Source organism: Pseudonaja textilis, unplaced genomic scaffold (genome assembly GCF_049901715.1).
Source record: "Pseudonaja textilis isolate UNSWEBS1 unplaced genomic scaffold, rPseTex1.2 PTEXSCF22, whole genome shotgun sequence".
In the NCBI taxonomy this organism is placed as follows: Eukaryota; Metazoa; Chordata; class Lepidosauria; order Squamata; family Elapidae; genus Pseudonaja; species Pseudonaja textilis.
In genome coordinates, this window is record NW_028262865.1 from 138,924 (window position 1) to 155,848 (window position 16,925).

Here is a 16,925-nt window from a genome sequence, read left to right on the forward strand (position 1 = left end):
TGTTGATATGTGTGTGAATGGGACAGCTGTGCAAAAGAGACACCTTATATTAAAAAGAAATGGCCACTCAGAATTTTGTTCAGGGGATTGAAAAATGTGGCACAATGAACCACTTGTTGGCTCAACAAAAATATTGTTGGCTTCACATAAAACAAGAACAGATGAAAAAATTTGTGAAAGCAATGAACAAGGAAAGTGAAGATTATTGCACACAATCATATGGCAGGAAGGTATTTTGGAAGTTCTCTAGTCCAACCCCCTGCCCAAAGCAGGAGTCCTCATACCAACCTGGACAAATGGTTGTCCAGTCGTCTTGAAAACCTCCAGTGATGAAGCACCCACAACTTCTGGAGGCAAGCTGTTCTGTTGATTAATTGCTCTCACTGTCAGGAAATTCCTCCTTAGTTCCAAGTTGGATCTCCCTCTGATGAGCCATTGTTTGTCCTGCCCTCAAGTACTCTGGAGAATAAATTAACCCCCTCTTCTGTGGACAGCACTTTTAAGTATTGGAAAACTGCTATCATGTCTACCCTAAGGTTTCTCTTAGTTAGGCTAAACATACCTGTATCTAGTTCCCTTAGCTGTTCATCTTACGGTTTGGCCTCCAGACCCCTTTTCTTTGTTGCTCTACTCTGCACTATGCACTCCTAGAGCCTCAGCATCTTTTTTGTATTGTGACCAAAACTGGATGCAGTATGAAACATGTGGCCTAACTAGTGCAATATAGAGCAGTAGTATCACTTCCTGCAATCTTGATGCTATCCCTTGGTTGATGCTGCCTCAGACTGCATAGGCTCTTTTACCAGCTGCAGCACACTGCTGACTCATTTAAACGGTGGTCCAGCAGGATACCTAGATCCCTTTCACAGTTGCTACTGTTGAGCCAGGTACTGCCTGTTCTATACCCATACATTTGTTTTTTTCCTGCCTAAGTGCAGACTCTTGCTCTTCTCACCACTGAACTGTATCTTGTATAGGACCCAATGCTTTGAGACAATTTGAGACAGAAGTTTCCAAGAATAACTGATGCCAAGATTAAGGAAGGCATTTTTGTTGGTCCACAGATCTGATACATCATCAATGACAAATGGTTCAAACATCCATTAGTGGGGCCAGAGATAATCCCCTGGAAAACATTCAAGAATGTAATTGAGAATTTTCTTGACAGTTACAGAGCACCAAATTACATTCAGTTGATTGAGAAACTTCTTATAGCATGCAAGACCATGAAGTGCAACGTGTCACTGAAGATTCATTTTCTACATTCATACTTTGACTTCTTTCCTGAAAAACTAGGTGCAGTCAGTGATGAACATGGTGAAAGGTTTCACCAGGACATTGCCACAATGGAAAAACAGTATCAGGGCAACTGGAATCCATCCATGCTGGCTGACTATTATTGGACACTGTCAAGATGCATCAGGCACAAGAGTACAAATGAAAATTGGCAACACACTTTTAGCTCTGTTAAACTCATGCAGCATGTTGGAAACGTGATTAAATACATTATAGTCATTCAAAGTTAATTCCATATTTTTCAGTATTCCTACATGATACAGTTATCCTGAAATTATATTTGTGTTCAGTTTGAAGGGGTCCATCATAATCACCAAAAGTTTTTCAGGAAGCAAAACTTCTGAAAAAAATGTTCATCAGTGTATTTGGAGGCTGTACTGGATGACAGCTTGCCTTGTGTAAATATCTACAAGGCAAAAGGTGTATATTGCAAAATAATTCAGATGAAGAGTTGCTAACCATAGCTGCTCTCTGTTTTATTCAGTACAGCACAAAGTGGTTTTGCTATAAAAGTACAGATGGAGCAGTTGCTATGTACCTACACTATCTCACTTGCATAATCTTTTGAGAATTTTTGAATCTAGTCTCAGAAAAATGTTTTTGAAACTACATAACTGCTGTCTTCACAAATGAGATCTTATTAAAATTAAGTAAAACTTAAAATACTTAAAATTAAATATTTTTGTACTTTGGGTAAACTATATAAATAAGCTTTTGATAGAGACAAGTTACCACCATGAAATGCCTCTTATAGCAGTATCATTTATATTTATATAACTATTAACAGATACATCTGTTTTTCAAAAGCTTGCTCTCTTTAAACAGCTAGAAGTATGACCATATACTCCAAATATGTTACTTTGTTAAAGATAGTGTATACATTACCGTCTGTTTGGATTAAGAATCAGAAAGTTAAATGCATTGTTTTTAGTAGATCCCATTGATCAATGATAGAACTCATTAATAGAAAATAAACATCCAGAATAGCTAGGAAATTTTTTAAAGCAATCAAGTATTGGGTTACATTCTGGATAATCTGATAAGTAGATCTGCAGATAGTTTTGGACAACTGCAAAGCAAACTATTGCTGAACTGTTCTGAATTGAGTTGTCTGAAAAATAGTTCGTGATATACTATGGTGATTATGTCCAAGAATAATACCTATAATAACCTAGAATATGCCTTAAATATATACTTTAAATGTCAGATATTAGATTAAAAAACTGAATAATAAAAGCATGCATTGTAAATTCTAGGTATAATACCACAATTTAAAATACATATTCTTGTAATTTCTTACAGGCTCTTAAGTACACATCAAAGAGTCACCCCAGTGGTGGTGGTCACCGGCATGACAAGATGCGAGACTCCACAGACCCTTCACCACCAAATAAAATGTTGCGGCGATCCGATAGTCCTGAAAACAAATACAGTGACAGTACTGGACACAATAAAGCTAAAACCATTCATGGTCACAGAGTTAGAGAAAGGGATGGTGGTGAGTTTTCTTTAATCTTTATTTAAATATTGAAATAATAGTTGAATCAATTTGCCTCACCATTATTTCAGCTTGGCAGAGCACTACGGAAAATACATAGACACTATATAAAAAAGAAATAGGTTTTAAATAGTTTTTTAATGGTATTTTTATTTTCATCTTTATCCAAAGTAGATAATTGCCTTTTTACATATAAGAAATGTATGGTATGGCAAGCTGAGGTGTTTGAAATCTCCATCACATTTTGTGTTTGTTTAATGTTCTTAAGTTACTACTATTTTAATTCCTTTGACAATTAGCTAAATTCAGCAGCAAGGTGTATTAGCACATTATAGCTAATACTAGTCAATACTTAAAAATAGCACTGGTTATCTGAAAAGCTTTTTACAAGTAGACGAGAATTCAGAAAACATGCTCACCATTATTTTGGAGACACTTAAAAGTGCCTGATGTGATATTTTCTACTATGAAAGGCTAGCGAGCTGCTGATTGCTTTATGTGTGCAGGTTTGCTGCCTGAGAGAAACAAGGTACATCCATAATATAGGATAGTATAGGATCATCCTTATTGGTTCAGGCCTGCTGCTTTAACTGTTTGGAAGTAAATGAGAAGTTCACTGAGCCCTTTTAATCATTAGGCTTGGTTTACTGTGTAGATACATAGCAGCATACTGTGCTGTATGCAGTAATCTGGAAAGGGTTTTTTGTTCTTACTAGTAATCTTTTTGGTCATAACTGATAAACAGATTTTCTTGAATTCTTCAGTTGAACTTTTCTTTTAATTGCTATTTTTTAAACCTTGTTGCTTCATTAAAGCATTTACTATGTTTTATGCCTAAAGAAGCAAGTTTCAACTCAAGTTGCTTGTAGTATGCATGTCATAAAATGCAGCTCATCACTGTTAATCAGAAAATTAGGAATATTGTACATATACTTCATTTTATTAATAAAGGAGAATATTTGTACCTCAGGGTTGAAAAGAGGGGTCCTTCGTGCTCTCTGAGCTTGGTTGTTTTCTTGTAGATATTTCATTACCCAAAATAGATAACATCATTTTTACACTGTGTTAGGGATATACCCCTAGCAAGAGTCTGCAGGGCAGTCAGGCAGGCAGGCAAAATATGTGAGATAAGGATTGTGTAGCTTACACTCAGTAAAAGCAGATACAGTGCCAATTAAAGTAGTTTTATTCCAGCAAGAGTTTAAGCATAGTCAAAACAGTCCATATATCATACACTTAGTTCAGTCCGTCCAGGGAGTATTCATTTGCAAATTCCAATGTCCAAAAATGAGAGGTCGGTACACTTACAAAATAACAGTCCGGTAATTTATCTCTTCGCAGTAGAGAGAGATATGCAACAAACTCAGAAACACCTCTCTTCCGTTTGCAACTCCAGTAATTGCCAGCAAAGCGTCAGGGAATCATCAGCAATCAATCAGCGTCTCATCGCCCTCTTATGGTGGTTTCACACCACACCCAAAATACATGCTTTGTATTTAAAGTAACACACACTTTAAACTAAGAATCATAGCTTATATATTATTTTATCTTACCCAAACTAGTTAGGTGACCAATGTTATACCTAACACACTGTTCAAATTAAAATTGAATAATGATTATCTACCAGAGTGATGACAATAGTATCATCTACCACAGTGATATTGCAAAGGAGCAAAGTGGAATTTCAGGGCATCCAGGAAACCATGTCTTAACATGTACTGTACTTTCATTTCAGTAATCTGAATTGTGTGGCACTGTTAACATTTGTTATTTCAACTGCCTAATATATCTTCCATCCCCAGAAAAATTAGGAAAGGCTTACTCAAGTGATAATGTAATGTAACTGAATGAATATTGGAACTTGAAAATCTTGGTATCAAATCCTCCACTCAGCCCTGAAGTAAATTTTGACATCTATACCCAAACATTCAGGGCTCTAGAGAAATTATGGGTGGGATTATATTGTCACATGCTATATAGTTGTTTTTATAAATTGGGTAAATTAAACCAGAGTTTTTAGTGTCATAGTTATTTGCGCTTTACAAATTCAGAAATATTTCCACGAAGCCTGTTTATTTTTGTTGTAATCTAATTGTAGTTCTTTTACAATTGGGTTTGATGAGTATATTCTACATGTATTCAGGCAAGGGATATTTTAGATTATTTGTATTGGAAATAATTTGCAAATATTAATCTGATTTAAAATATATATAGCCTTTTATTAAACTTTATTATAATATAAAATACAAGGAAAGATAAGGGAATAGGGGGAGGGGTTCCACATTTTTCTGTTTCTCTTTTGAGAAAGGAAGAAAAACAGCAACCTGCATTTTTTTCAGTGCAGTAGAACAGCGGTCCCCAACCTTTCCACCTTGATGGTCCAGCGTGGGGGGGCGTGTAAGTGACAGGTGCTTACACACAGCTTCATTAGAGCTTCGCGCAAAAGTACTCTCCAATTGTGCAAGTGGAGCTTCGCACGCAAGCACAGCTGTCCTCCACACAAACTCCCTCTACTTGTGCAAGTGGAGCTTCACATGTGCACGCTTGCCCATCGTTCTCACAGCCTGGTTTGAAACAGGCTGCAGCTCAGTAGTGGGTGACGCCCTGGGTATTGGGGACCTTTGTGGTAGAATACAGTTACAACCTCAACTTTTTGCTTTACATGTTTAGTGACTAGTAGCCATTTCTATAACAACAAAGTTAGTTCATCTAGTCATCAAATCCTAAAATCAAAATTTCATTTTTTTGTTTTGAGCATAAAGTCCAGAAGTTGTTTCCACTTGGAAACAAAACTGATTACATTATTTTCTTTAATTTAAGCAGCTTTGTGATACACCTCAGGGATGGAATACAGGAATAGTTTGTCATTGTATGGGTTGGGTAAAAGTAACCTGGGGAGTAATTTTGCTCGCATTTTTCTGAAGACCCTGAAAATGGTGTGTGACTTAAAAACACACCAATAACTAACTGGCTGTCTATAAAGATAAAAATAAGCAAAATGTGTTCATTGTCAACTTTCAAAACGACTCTGGCTGAGGCATTCCCCCCCGCCCCGTTTCTCAGTTGCCATACAGATGGAGGGAGGATAGAGATTTGGAATGCTATTCTACAGGGTGCTAGACATAACACAGTCAGGGGCTGGTAGAGCCAAGGTCATCTCAACAAGTGCTGAGCAAGAAAGGAGGGGAGTGCCTGAAGAGCCTGCCAGTTACCCAGTTGGGCAACATGATTTGTGACACTTGGAAGGGAGGGAATCATTTACTCTTTTAATTATACTGAACCACAGGAAATGTTTAGAGTTGGCTTCACATTTGAATGTGCAAATATGTACCCAATAAAGATAATCCAGTCTCAGTGTTCTGACTTGGTTGGAATCATTACTCGGAACCATGACATCAAGCCAACTCTTCTAAATCAACCCTTTGGGGTCTTGAGCCCTGGCTGCCTACTTAGTCACTTCGAGAAGACGGGTAAGACTCTGAAGTTGATGGAGAGGTTGAAGGAGAGGGGCCAGCTGGAGCCACTGGTGGAGACTATGACCCATGCAATCCAACCACCCCTCACCCGTCGGAGCCCAAGTTTGTCTGCAGTGGCCAGACCGGCCAGTCCACCTCCTTGGTCGGCTGAAGCGGTGAGCCCAGCGGGGTGGCAGTGGAAAACCCCTGGGGGTCCTGGACCATACCAGTGGCCATGCCCCCCAGGCCCTGGTTGGTACCCTGGCTATTGGGCATCTCTAACCCCACTGGTGGACCCCCCCCTCCAATTGGAGTCACCTTTGACAGAAACCTGGACAAGCTGGCCTTCTTCCTGAACCAGGTACTGGCATACCTGGATCGCTATACCTTAGCCTACTCAACTGGGAGGGCGATGGTAAATGCTGTAGCCACTAACCTGGAAGGGAAGGCTGTGGAGTGGGTGGCAACCCTCCATGATGCGCCAGAGTTGAGGAATGCTGGGGTTTTCACGAAGGAACTACGGGCCAAATTCAAAGATGAGACACGAACCCAACGGGGAGGGGGAGATACAAGGCTTTAAGGAGTGGGGCCAGCTGGTGAAGGAGTACATTTGGGAGTTCCAGAAGGTACGGTACTGGCCTGAACAACTGCTCGTCTACCACTTCAAAGAGGACCTTGACAAGGAACTGCGTCGGGTGTGTATGTACCAGGGCCTCCCTGACCAGATCAACAAATGGTAGTGGACTGCTACGATGCTGGACATTGAACTGTGGAGTTGCAGACTGAGAGGTGACATTGATGCAAGACCAAGAAGGAGTCAGGAGGACTGGCCAGCTGGGAAGCGGGTAACCAACCGCTCCCACCATCCTGCTGGTGGGACCAACCCGGGCCCTCATCCAGTGTTTCCGATGCAGCCAACAGGGCCACTGAGCCACCAACTGCCTGGAGCCTGCACCAAACCCGAAGGCGGGGTCATTGACATCGACCAAGCTGAGGAAGCCAATGTGGGAGGCATTGGGGAAGACTAGTCTGGCCCACCAGGCTGTGGAGGTCCCCTTTGGCTCAACCGAGGAGGATGAAACTCTGGCTGAAGGGGAGTCACCGTCTGCACCCTACGACAATGATGAGAGAGTGAGTGAGGCAGTCCGCCCCTTTGCTATTCCTGTGAGGATTGTGGTACTCAAGTTGGGAGTTCAGAGGAGATTTGATGCCCTAGTAGACTCTGGGTACACTCAAAGTTTAATGAGCCTGCTGACTGTGTTGAAACTGGGAATCCGAGTGAAGTGGCTATCTAGGGCCATGAGATTTGAGTAGGTTGATGGCTCGCTAATAGTGGGGACCCCTGCTAACCACCTGACCGAGCCAGTGAGGTTAGAAATGGGCCAGCACTGCGGGATGATTTGGTTTGTGATAGTCCCAAAAATGACTGAAGCGGTAATCCTGGGACTGACCTGGCTGGACAAATGGGGCCCAACGATACGGTGGGAAGGTGGAAACAGGAAGATGAGGCTAGAGCGAGGCCCTCTTCCTCCTCCACATGACCAGGACATGCCACCCCTCCAGCGAAATGCAGGTGATAGCCTGAATACTCGGGTGCAGCATCAGAGCAACCTATGGGGACCCAGATCATCCCCAGAGAGTACCAGGATCTGGCAGAGGTGTTCAGTGAGAAGGAGTGGGACATACTGCCTCCACACCGCCCCACAGACTGCACAATTGAAATCATACCAGGGACGAAGCTACCTAAGCCTAAAATGTACTCCATGACCCCTAGGGAGATGAGGGAGTATATCGACAAGAACCTAGCCAGAGGCTTCACCCAACCTGTGAAATCCCGAGTGACAGCTCCAGTTTTGTTTAAGGAAAAAAAAGGCAGGACTATGAGATAATGCGTAGATTTTAGAGGGATTAATGGAGTATGTGTGGAAAACCTGTACCCCTTCCCTCTGATGAAAGACATGCTGGCACAACTGGCTACGGGAAAGATCTTCACCAAACTAGACTTGAGAGAGGCATATTACCAGATCAAGATCAAAGAGGGGGTTGAGTTGAAAATGACATTCAACTGTCCGCTTGGAAACTTCCAGTTCAAAATGATGCCATTTGGGCTACAGAGGAGCCCCCACAGTGTTTATGCAGCTGATTAATGAAGTGCTACACAAGCACCTACATGAGGGTGTCCTAGTTTACCTGAATGACATTCTGATCTTCACCGAGACAATGCCAGGTCCTTAAGAAACTACTGGCAGTAAACCTGTATGCTAAGTTGTCCAAGTGCAAGTTCCACCAGACCCACCTGGACTACCTGGGTTACTGAGTGTCAAGCTAGGGAGTGGAAATGGACCCCGCAAAAGTGAAAGTCATCTTGGAGTGATAACCCCCTTGCACCCGCAAGCAGCTACAGAGCTTTCTAGGGTTTGCAAATTTCTATTGGTAGTTCATCCCTTTGTTCGCAAAAGTAGCCCTGCTGATCACAGACCTATTGAAAACAGGAAGTACAGCGGCTAAGCCCCGACCAAGCCAGCCCCTCCAGTGGACTATGGAATGCCAGGAGGCATTTGAGACACTAAAGAGGTTGTTTGCAAAAGAGCCAGTTCTAAAGTATCCCGACCCTGAGGAGCCTTTCGTTATCCAAGCTGATGCCAGCGATGTGGCCATAGGGACCATCCTTCAGAAGAACAAAGGGGGAACTTACAGCCATGTGCCTACACCTCTTGGAAACTCACTGAGAGGCAGTAGGCTGTACATGAAAAGGAGGCTTTTGTCATTAGATGGGTTCTACTGACCTGGCGGCATTTCCTTGAGCAGTGGTCGCCAACTGGTGGGCCGCAAGAAAATTTTGGTGGTCCACAGAGAAATGTCACCCCCAGAGCACCCCCCCAAAGCAATTAATCCAGGCTGTGCGGAAACAAGGCTGCACTGCTCACATGGCCCGCAGGAACTCAAGGCTTGCGTCGCTTGCATTGTGAACAACATGAGGTAGTGAGGGGAGAGGGGGAGCTTGCCCCACGTGCCTGGCCTGGCCACTGGGCTGCTGCTTTCCGCTTCTTTCTTCTGCTTTTGGCTGCATGCAAGGAAAGCAGCAAAAGTCTTTCTCTCCCCCAAACTCCGACAGAAACGAGTCTTTGGGACCCTGCAAGGCATCCTGCTCCAAGAGGCTGCGCTGGCAAAGACTCATTTCTGGCAGAGTTTGGGGGAGAGAAAGAAAGACTTCTGCTGCTTCTGCTGCTTTCCTTGCATGAAGCCAAAAGTCAGTCTCTCCCCCTGAGAATGGAGCTGGAGACAGTATCCTGCGATCCCAAATAAAGAATGATCAATCAGTAGGAAAACGGGGTGGAGAATTTTCCTGCAGACATTTTGGGGAATTTCCCCAGGGACTCTGGTCCGTGGGATTAAAATTATGAGTTTGGTGGTCCCTGAGGTCCAAAAGGTTGCCAACCCCTGTCCTAGAGGCAGCAAGGTGCCTTTTGAAGTATGGATTTATCACAAAAATCTGGAGGCCCTAAATACCTCTCACAAGCTCTTGCCCATACAGGTCTGATGGGCACAGTACTTCAACCCGTTCAACTTCATCAAGTATATCCCAGGGGGAGGAAACTTCCTGGCCGATGCTCTTTCACGAATGCCCTAGTAGAGTGATGGTTAACCTTTTTGGTACCGAGTGCGCGTACATGCGAATGCACACGGGTGTGTCCCAATCCCCAAATTGCAATACAAGCGCTCTCTGCTCATGCGCCCGCCCCATGCATTCCCTGCACATGTGCCCCCGGTTCCTGCCTTCCCCAATCTCAGTTTCTCCCTGCGCACCCAGGCTTTCTCCGTTCCTGCCTTCCCCAATCTCCCTGCGTGCCCAGGCTTTCTCCTCTGTTCCTGCCATGGAGAGGCACCTGCGGAGGGTGGAACCTGAGGAGATCAGGGAAGGCATAGGCGGCAGGAATGCAGGAGAAAGGTAGGGTGCACTGTTGGGGACACTGCAGAGATCGGTGAAGGCCCTGCCCCTGCACATGTGTGGCAGAGACCCAAAGAGTAGCTGGCCAGCGGGAGGCACGCACATGCGCAGTGCAGCTGAGCTGGGGTGATGGTTGGTGTGCCCACAGAGAGGGCTCTGCGTGCCACAGGTTTGCCATCACTGCCCTAGTACATGGGTCTGCAACCTGAAAACACTCAAAGAGCCACTTGGGCCCATTTCCAACAGAAAACCAAACACTGGGAGCCACAAACCCTGCGCAACTTGACGTCACTCACTCCCCCCCAGTCACATGACACCCCCAACCACGCCTACCCAGGTTTTGTGGCGCCCCATGTTTTCTATGGGAAATAGATATTTCCCTCTCATCTCTTTCTCCCTGTGTCTATCTCCCTCCCTCTCGTCTCTCTTTTTCTCATCATTCTTTTTCTCTATCTCCCTCTTCCTCTCTCCCATCTTTCTTTCTCTCATCTCTTTCTCTTTTTTTCTCTGTGATGACCCGTAGTCTCTCAAAATAACCCAAAACCCAAACAATACGTTAAAGTCCAGTAATGCCTTCAACTTCACTGTTTTATTAGGCACAGTTTAAAGTCACAAAAGTAAATAATGAGGCAAAAAGAAAACCAAAACAAACCGCATTGGCGAGAGTTCCAAAGCAAGCCAAGATAATTAATCATACATTCCAGGAAGATAACCAAGGAGAGTCCATGGGAAGAACGCCAGCAAAGATAAACTTATTTCAAAGAAAACATTAAACTTTGACTCCAGCAATTCTGACTACGCCATTACAAACTTACATACATAGCTCCCAGCTGCAAGCCATGAGGAGGATCATGATAATCTCCTCCTGAATAGACCTTGCTTTTCCCTGATCCTCTCCTCTCTGCATGCTCTAGGATGGATAGGGGATGGGCCTGGATCCTCTTCTGATTGCTCAGCTGGCCTCTGCCTTTCCCCAGCCTCTACCACCTCTGGAGCCACACTCCCACTCCCTGTTGGCTGTTCCTCCTCTTTCTCAGAGCCAGTCTCCACCAGGAGCACGACACTCTCTATCTCCCTCTCTATCTGCCTTTCATCCCTCTCTCATTTCTCTCTTTCCCACAATCTCTCCCTTCCTCCCTCCCACTCCCCACCTCCACTTCCCAACCCACACACCCAGGGAATAACTAAGGAAATTCGACCACATTCTCTCTATCTCTGGAAAGATACAAAAATAAACGTTGCATTGGAAAAGCAGTGACTGTCAGGCTATAGATCACTGCACGCACTTCAGAGAAGCATCATCCCAAGCAGCAGCACTTTCACACAGGCACGCATATGCATCCAGCAACTCAGTCCAAAGTGGCTGGAAAATATAGTCCCTGGGCGCCCCTGAAGAAGCTTGGCAGACAATTGGCAGACAAAACTCCGCCTCCCCCCATCACCAAGGCAGCATATGCTGAATCCTTGCAAAACTGGGCAAGGCGGAGAGAGGAGGGCAGTCAGAGACAAATCGAGCTGAATCTGTCTCCCTCTGTCTCTCTCTCGCTGCCTGAATGGTGGGAAACGGCAGGCAGCTACTTCCGCTTTGTTGGTGCTAGACACACGACCTGTGTGGAGTGGGGGAGGAGAGGGAGAGAGAGAGGGGGGAAAGTGGAAACTCCGAAGTATCCAAATGCAAAGGGAAGCAATACTAAGGAATTTTAAATGTTTATGGGTATGGTTGTGAAAAGCAGGCAAAAGGACATATCAGAGGTGAGTGGGGCAGGGTCGCATTGTGTTGTAATGGGCTCCAGGAGGAGGAGGGGATCCTGGATTCCCCCATTGTGAAGCGCGCTTTCGCTGTGCTACGCAAAGGGGGGGGGATTAGGTCTTCTCCCCCGCCCCACTCAATCCTACTTTGGGACAGAGGAGTGCATGCTGGGAAGGGGAAGGCACAGGAAAAGAAAGCCAGCAGAAGCATAGCTCTCGCTGGGGCAAAAGCTGAGATCGGGGAAGGCACAGGCAACAGAAAGTGACACATTTCAAAGGCTGCAGCTCGTGTCTGGAGGTGCTGAAACAGCGTCCTGCTGCGAGAGTCGGGCCACGCCTCTCCGCCATCCAACTCGCCAGTGGGGCACTTCTGCTGGGCCATCTCCCCCTCCCGCTGGTCTGTTGTGCTGGGCACTTGGTGGGGGAGGGGAGTGCTTCCCTACACTGCCTCCTTCTTTCTCTTGGTCCCACCGACAAGGAAGTAGGAAGACCAGGCTTGGGGAATGGCCCCACCCTGCAAAATCCGCCCCCACCATTCTCTCCCAGCCCTCTTTGCTGGCAGCAACAGCAAATGTACCGCAACAAAGGCGGAATGCTGTTGCCATGCAAAGGCAAGTGCAGGGGGTGAAAGGGCAATGGCTCTTTCATCCCTCTGCTGCAACAGGGTGACAGCAGCAGCACAGGGTCCAAAGAGCCACAGGTTGCTGACCCCCGCCCTAGTACAAGAGCAGCTGGGAGGAGGTGGTCAATGCAATCATCCCCCTCCCTCAGCAAGCAACCCAAGTGACCATGAGGCAATGAGCCAGAAAATTGGCCAAGCCCAGTGATGAGTTAACCCACAAGCTCAAGGCTGAGCTATAATTCGACCCCTGGTTCAAAGACCACCAGCAACTCCTGAACATCGGGGAAGGGTTAGCATGGAAGGGGACCAAACTGTACATCCCAAGTACTCTATGAGTCCAAGTTTTGCAGAGAAGCCACAATGCCAAACAAGCTGGACACTTCGGATTTTTGAAAAACCTACACCTGGCCAAGTTTTGGTGGCCAAGAATGAAGAAGGACTTAGTTATGTAAAAAGTTGTGAGACTTGTGCAGTGATGAAAAAGAGACCGGGGAAGACCTCCTGGGTTGCTGCAACAAGTAGTTGAGCTGACCCGACCCTGGGAGGAAATTGCGATGGACTTCATAGTGGAACTCTCTGAGAGTGGTGGAAATTCAGTGATTTGGACAGTAATTGATCTATTTTTGAAACAGGCTCACTTTATAGCCTTTCCTGGACTACCTTCACCCACAAACTCATGAAGTTGTTTCTGAAGCACATCTACCGGCTGCATGGAGTACCAAGGAGAATCATCTCAGATCGTCAAATAACAATGCAGTGCATAGTAGCATGGGACTTTAAAGTAGTGAATGGGGTGGAATTTGTCCCAATGCCTGAGTACCCTCAGGAACCCCCCACCTCAGTCAGTCTGATGGAGTGGGTCGATTTGTTGCGGAGCGCTTGGGGAAATGTAAAGCGAGTGCTAACTAAAGTGGCAGAGATTCAAAAGGAGCAAGCAGATAAAAGGTGGTCCCCTCAGAGACCATTTTACATTGGGGAAAAGGTTTACCTCTCCACTAAATACTTAAAATTAAAACTGCCCTGCAAGAATCTAGGTCCTAAGTCCCTAGGCCTGTTCCCAATAGTGAAAGTCATCAACCCAGTCACAGTGGAGCTAAAACTTCCCCACCTACTGGAGAAAGTGTATCCTGTCTTCCACAGCAGCTTATTGAAGCCAGTGATAGATTCGCACCTAACACCAGTAGCATGGGTAGCTCCTGGTCCCATAGTAGTAGAAGGAGAAACCTATTACAAAGTAAAATAAATCCTAGACTTTAGGCTATATAAGGGGAAGCTACAATATCTAGTTCAGTGGAAGGGTTACCCCGTCAGAGGCTACCTGGGTAAAGAGTAAGGATGTAAAGGCAGAGAGGCTGGTTAGGAAATTTCATGACAAGAATCATCAGAATCCAAAAGAACTACCTGAGGGAAAAGGGGATTAATGAAGAATTAATGTGTGCCTGTGCTTATTATCTTTCAGTTGTTTTTTCTTTGCTAGGGGGGCCAATTGTCAACTTTCAAAATGACTCTGGCTGAGGCATTTCCTCCTCCCCCCCCCCCATTTCTCAGTTGCTACACAGATGGAGGGAGGATAGAGGTTTGGAATGCTATTCTGTGAGGTGCTACAGGCAGAGGCTGGTACAGGCAGAGGCTGGTACACAGGCAGAGGCTGGTACACAGGCAGAGAGGCTGGTACAGCCAAGGTCATCTCAACAAGTGCTGAGCAAGAAAGGATGCCTGAAGAGCCTGCCAGTTACCCAGTTGGGCAACATGATTTGTGACACTTGGAGTGGGGGAATCATTTACTCTTAATTATACTGAACTACAAGAAATGTTTAGAGTTTGCTTCACATTTGAATGTGCCAATATGATGTACCCAATAAAGAGAATTTTTGAGAAGAATTCCAGTCTCAGAGTTTTGATTTGGTTGGGATCATTACTTGGAACCATGACATTGTCTTTAAACCAGTGGCCCCCAACCTTTTGGGTACCAGGGACCAGTTCTGTGAAGAGAGGTTTTTCTCAGACCGGAGGGGATGAGGCTTGTTTGCCCAGCCCAGTTTCTAGCATGCCGTAGATCAGTGCCGGTCCATGGACCAGGGGTTGGGGTCCCCCTGCTTTAGACCATGGGTGCCATCAAATACATGGTAAAGTGCTACAAGTGGAAAAAATGTTAAGGGTTTAACTGTCTAATTGAATATTAAAGAAACTTTAAGTTATTTAGGACTGAGGTTTTTTAATAATTAGGTTTTCATATATGAAATTAATTTTCTAAGCTAATACTCTAACTTTATTTTGTATATAATGCAGCTATTTTGTCGATAATAGCTTTAAAACTGTGTCCAAAATCTTGTGAAGGAGACTAAGCAGAGTCGAACTACCTTCCTCTGACCAATACCTGGGTTGTTTTTTTACTGATTCTCTATAAATTGTGTGTGTGAACCTATGTACTTGCTCACATACACGTGTAATTTAATTTCATTGTTATGAGTCTTTTCATTTTGCTTATCAAAGCCAGGGTAAAAAGATAGTTGAGCTATCTGTACATCTTTCACTTGGGTTGTTGGTAATAATTATATTACCAAAGTAAATGCTGCTATTCATATATTGTTTATGTGAGTAACATTGTGTGCATATCATGTTATAGTTTGCACAGTGTTTTTCAGTACAGAAGGAAATCACACAATCTATTTACCAATAAGTGCAAACTTTTAATGTTCACAGTAAGCATCCTTAAAAAATGAAATGTCTAACTTGTCAGTTCAGGTAACCATAAGAATATTTGTTTTCCTTTACCACTTACTTTAAGAATAGGAAGGCGCATATTTCAGTTTTTCAAAGTTTTTTCCTGTTACAATTGCATTCTCTCAGTTGACATTTTTATTATTATTCATCGCACAGTCAGCCAGATGTTCAGACTGGGTTTGGCATTTTATTATTATTATTTATACACAAAAATGACAGTGTACACAGCAAATGAGATAACTATGCTGGGTTTCGTATCACAAATCACTAGTCAAACACTTCCCAAGTGTTTAGGACTGCGTGATGTATCGGCGGATTATGCGAGCAGATCCCAGTAAGGTGGCCTTCTGCAGCTGACCAATGGTGATTTTGTCAGCGCCAATTGTTTTTAAGTGCTTGCCTAGGTCTTTAGGCACAGCACCCAGTGTGCCAAGTACCACTGGAACCACCTGTACTGGTTTATGCCAGAGTCTCTGCAGTTCGATTTTCAAGTCCTGATATCTGGTGATTTTTTCAAGTTGTTTCTCGTTGATTCTGCTGTCACCAGGTATGGCAATGTCGACGATCCACACTTTTTTCTTCTGCACGATCGTGATATCCGGAGTATTGTGTTCCAAAACTTCGTCAGACTGTATTCAGAAGTCCCACAGTAGTTTTGCATGCTCATTTTTGACCACTTTTTCAGGCTTATGATCCCACCAGTTCTTTGCTACAGGCAGATGGTTGTTGTGACACAAGTTCCAGTGGACCATCTGAGCGACTGTGTTGTGACGTTTGTAGTCAGTCTGAGCAATAGCTCAGTATGTGATCGATGGTTTCATCTGCTGCTTTGCAGAGTCTGCATTTGGGGTCATCAGCAGATTTTTCTATTCTGGCTTTGACTGCATTCGTTCTGATGGCTTGTTCTTGGGCTGCAAGAATCAGGCCTTCTGTTTCTTTTTTTTAAAAAAAAACAAATTTTATTAATTTTACAATTAAAAAAAACATCTACAACATATACACAAATAACACGGCCAAGAAAGGCCAGGAGAAGAGAAAGAGGGAAACACGAAAAAGAAGGAAAAAGGAAGAAAAAAAAAAAAGAGCAGAAGGTGAACAATTAAAAACACCTTCATTTTTGACAGTTTGTAAGATCTTTTCTTCTTAAGTTTTATCATATACGCCCATGTTATCGGTACCTATATTTGAATTACCCTTGACTAAGTTTATCTTATGCACAATCTATCTTTGATTTAACCAGTTATACCAAGAATTCCAGTTATTGTAATATATTGAGGACTCTGTTTTTTAAGGCTAGAGTTAATTTGTCCATTTCTGCGCAGTCTAGAATTTTCTGAATAATCATCTGTTCAGTGGGTGTATGGGGTAGTTTCCAGCACTGAGCAAACGCTAACCTGGCCGCTGTTAGGATATGTATAATTATGTATTTCGTCTTTTTTGATAATTGTTTGTCAAAGATCCCTAAAAGGAAGGACTCTGGTTTGTATTCGATTTGTTCTTTGGTTATCTCCTCCAGCTATTTCCTGATTTTTTGCCAATAATTCTGGGTTTCCTTACATGACCACCACATGTGGAAAAAAGTTCCATCTATACTTTTGCATTTCCAGCATTTTGGACTCGTGTTGGGGTGCA

At 44.0% G+C, this 16,925-nt stretch overlaps 1 protein-coding gene across 14 annotated transcripts in view; it reads left to right on the forward strand.

The window, feature by feature from the left end:
• LOC113450252 (WW domain-containing adapter protein with coiled-coil-like) overlaps positions 1-16,925 on the forward strand; it is a 137,048-nt gene that overhangs the window by 1,295 nt on the left and 118,828 nt on the right. For all 14 annotated transcript variants that reach the window (XM_026721415.2, XM_087918924.1, XM_026721413.2 and 11 more), the window contains one exon: positions 2,599-2,794. In XM_026721415.2, coding sequence (XP_026577200.1) covers positions 2,656-2,794 — 139 coding nt within the window. In that variant the 5' untranslated portion in view covers positions 2,599-2,655. The remainder of the gene's footprint in view (positions 1-2,598; positions 2,795-16,925) is intronic.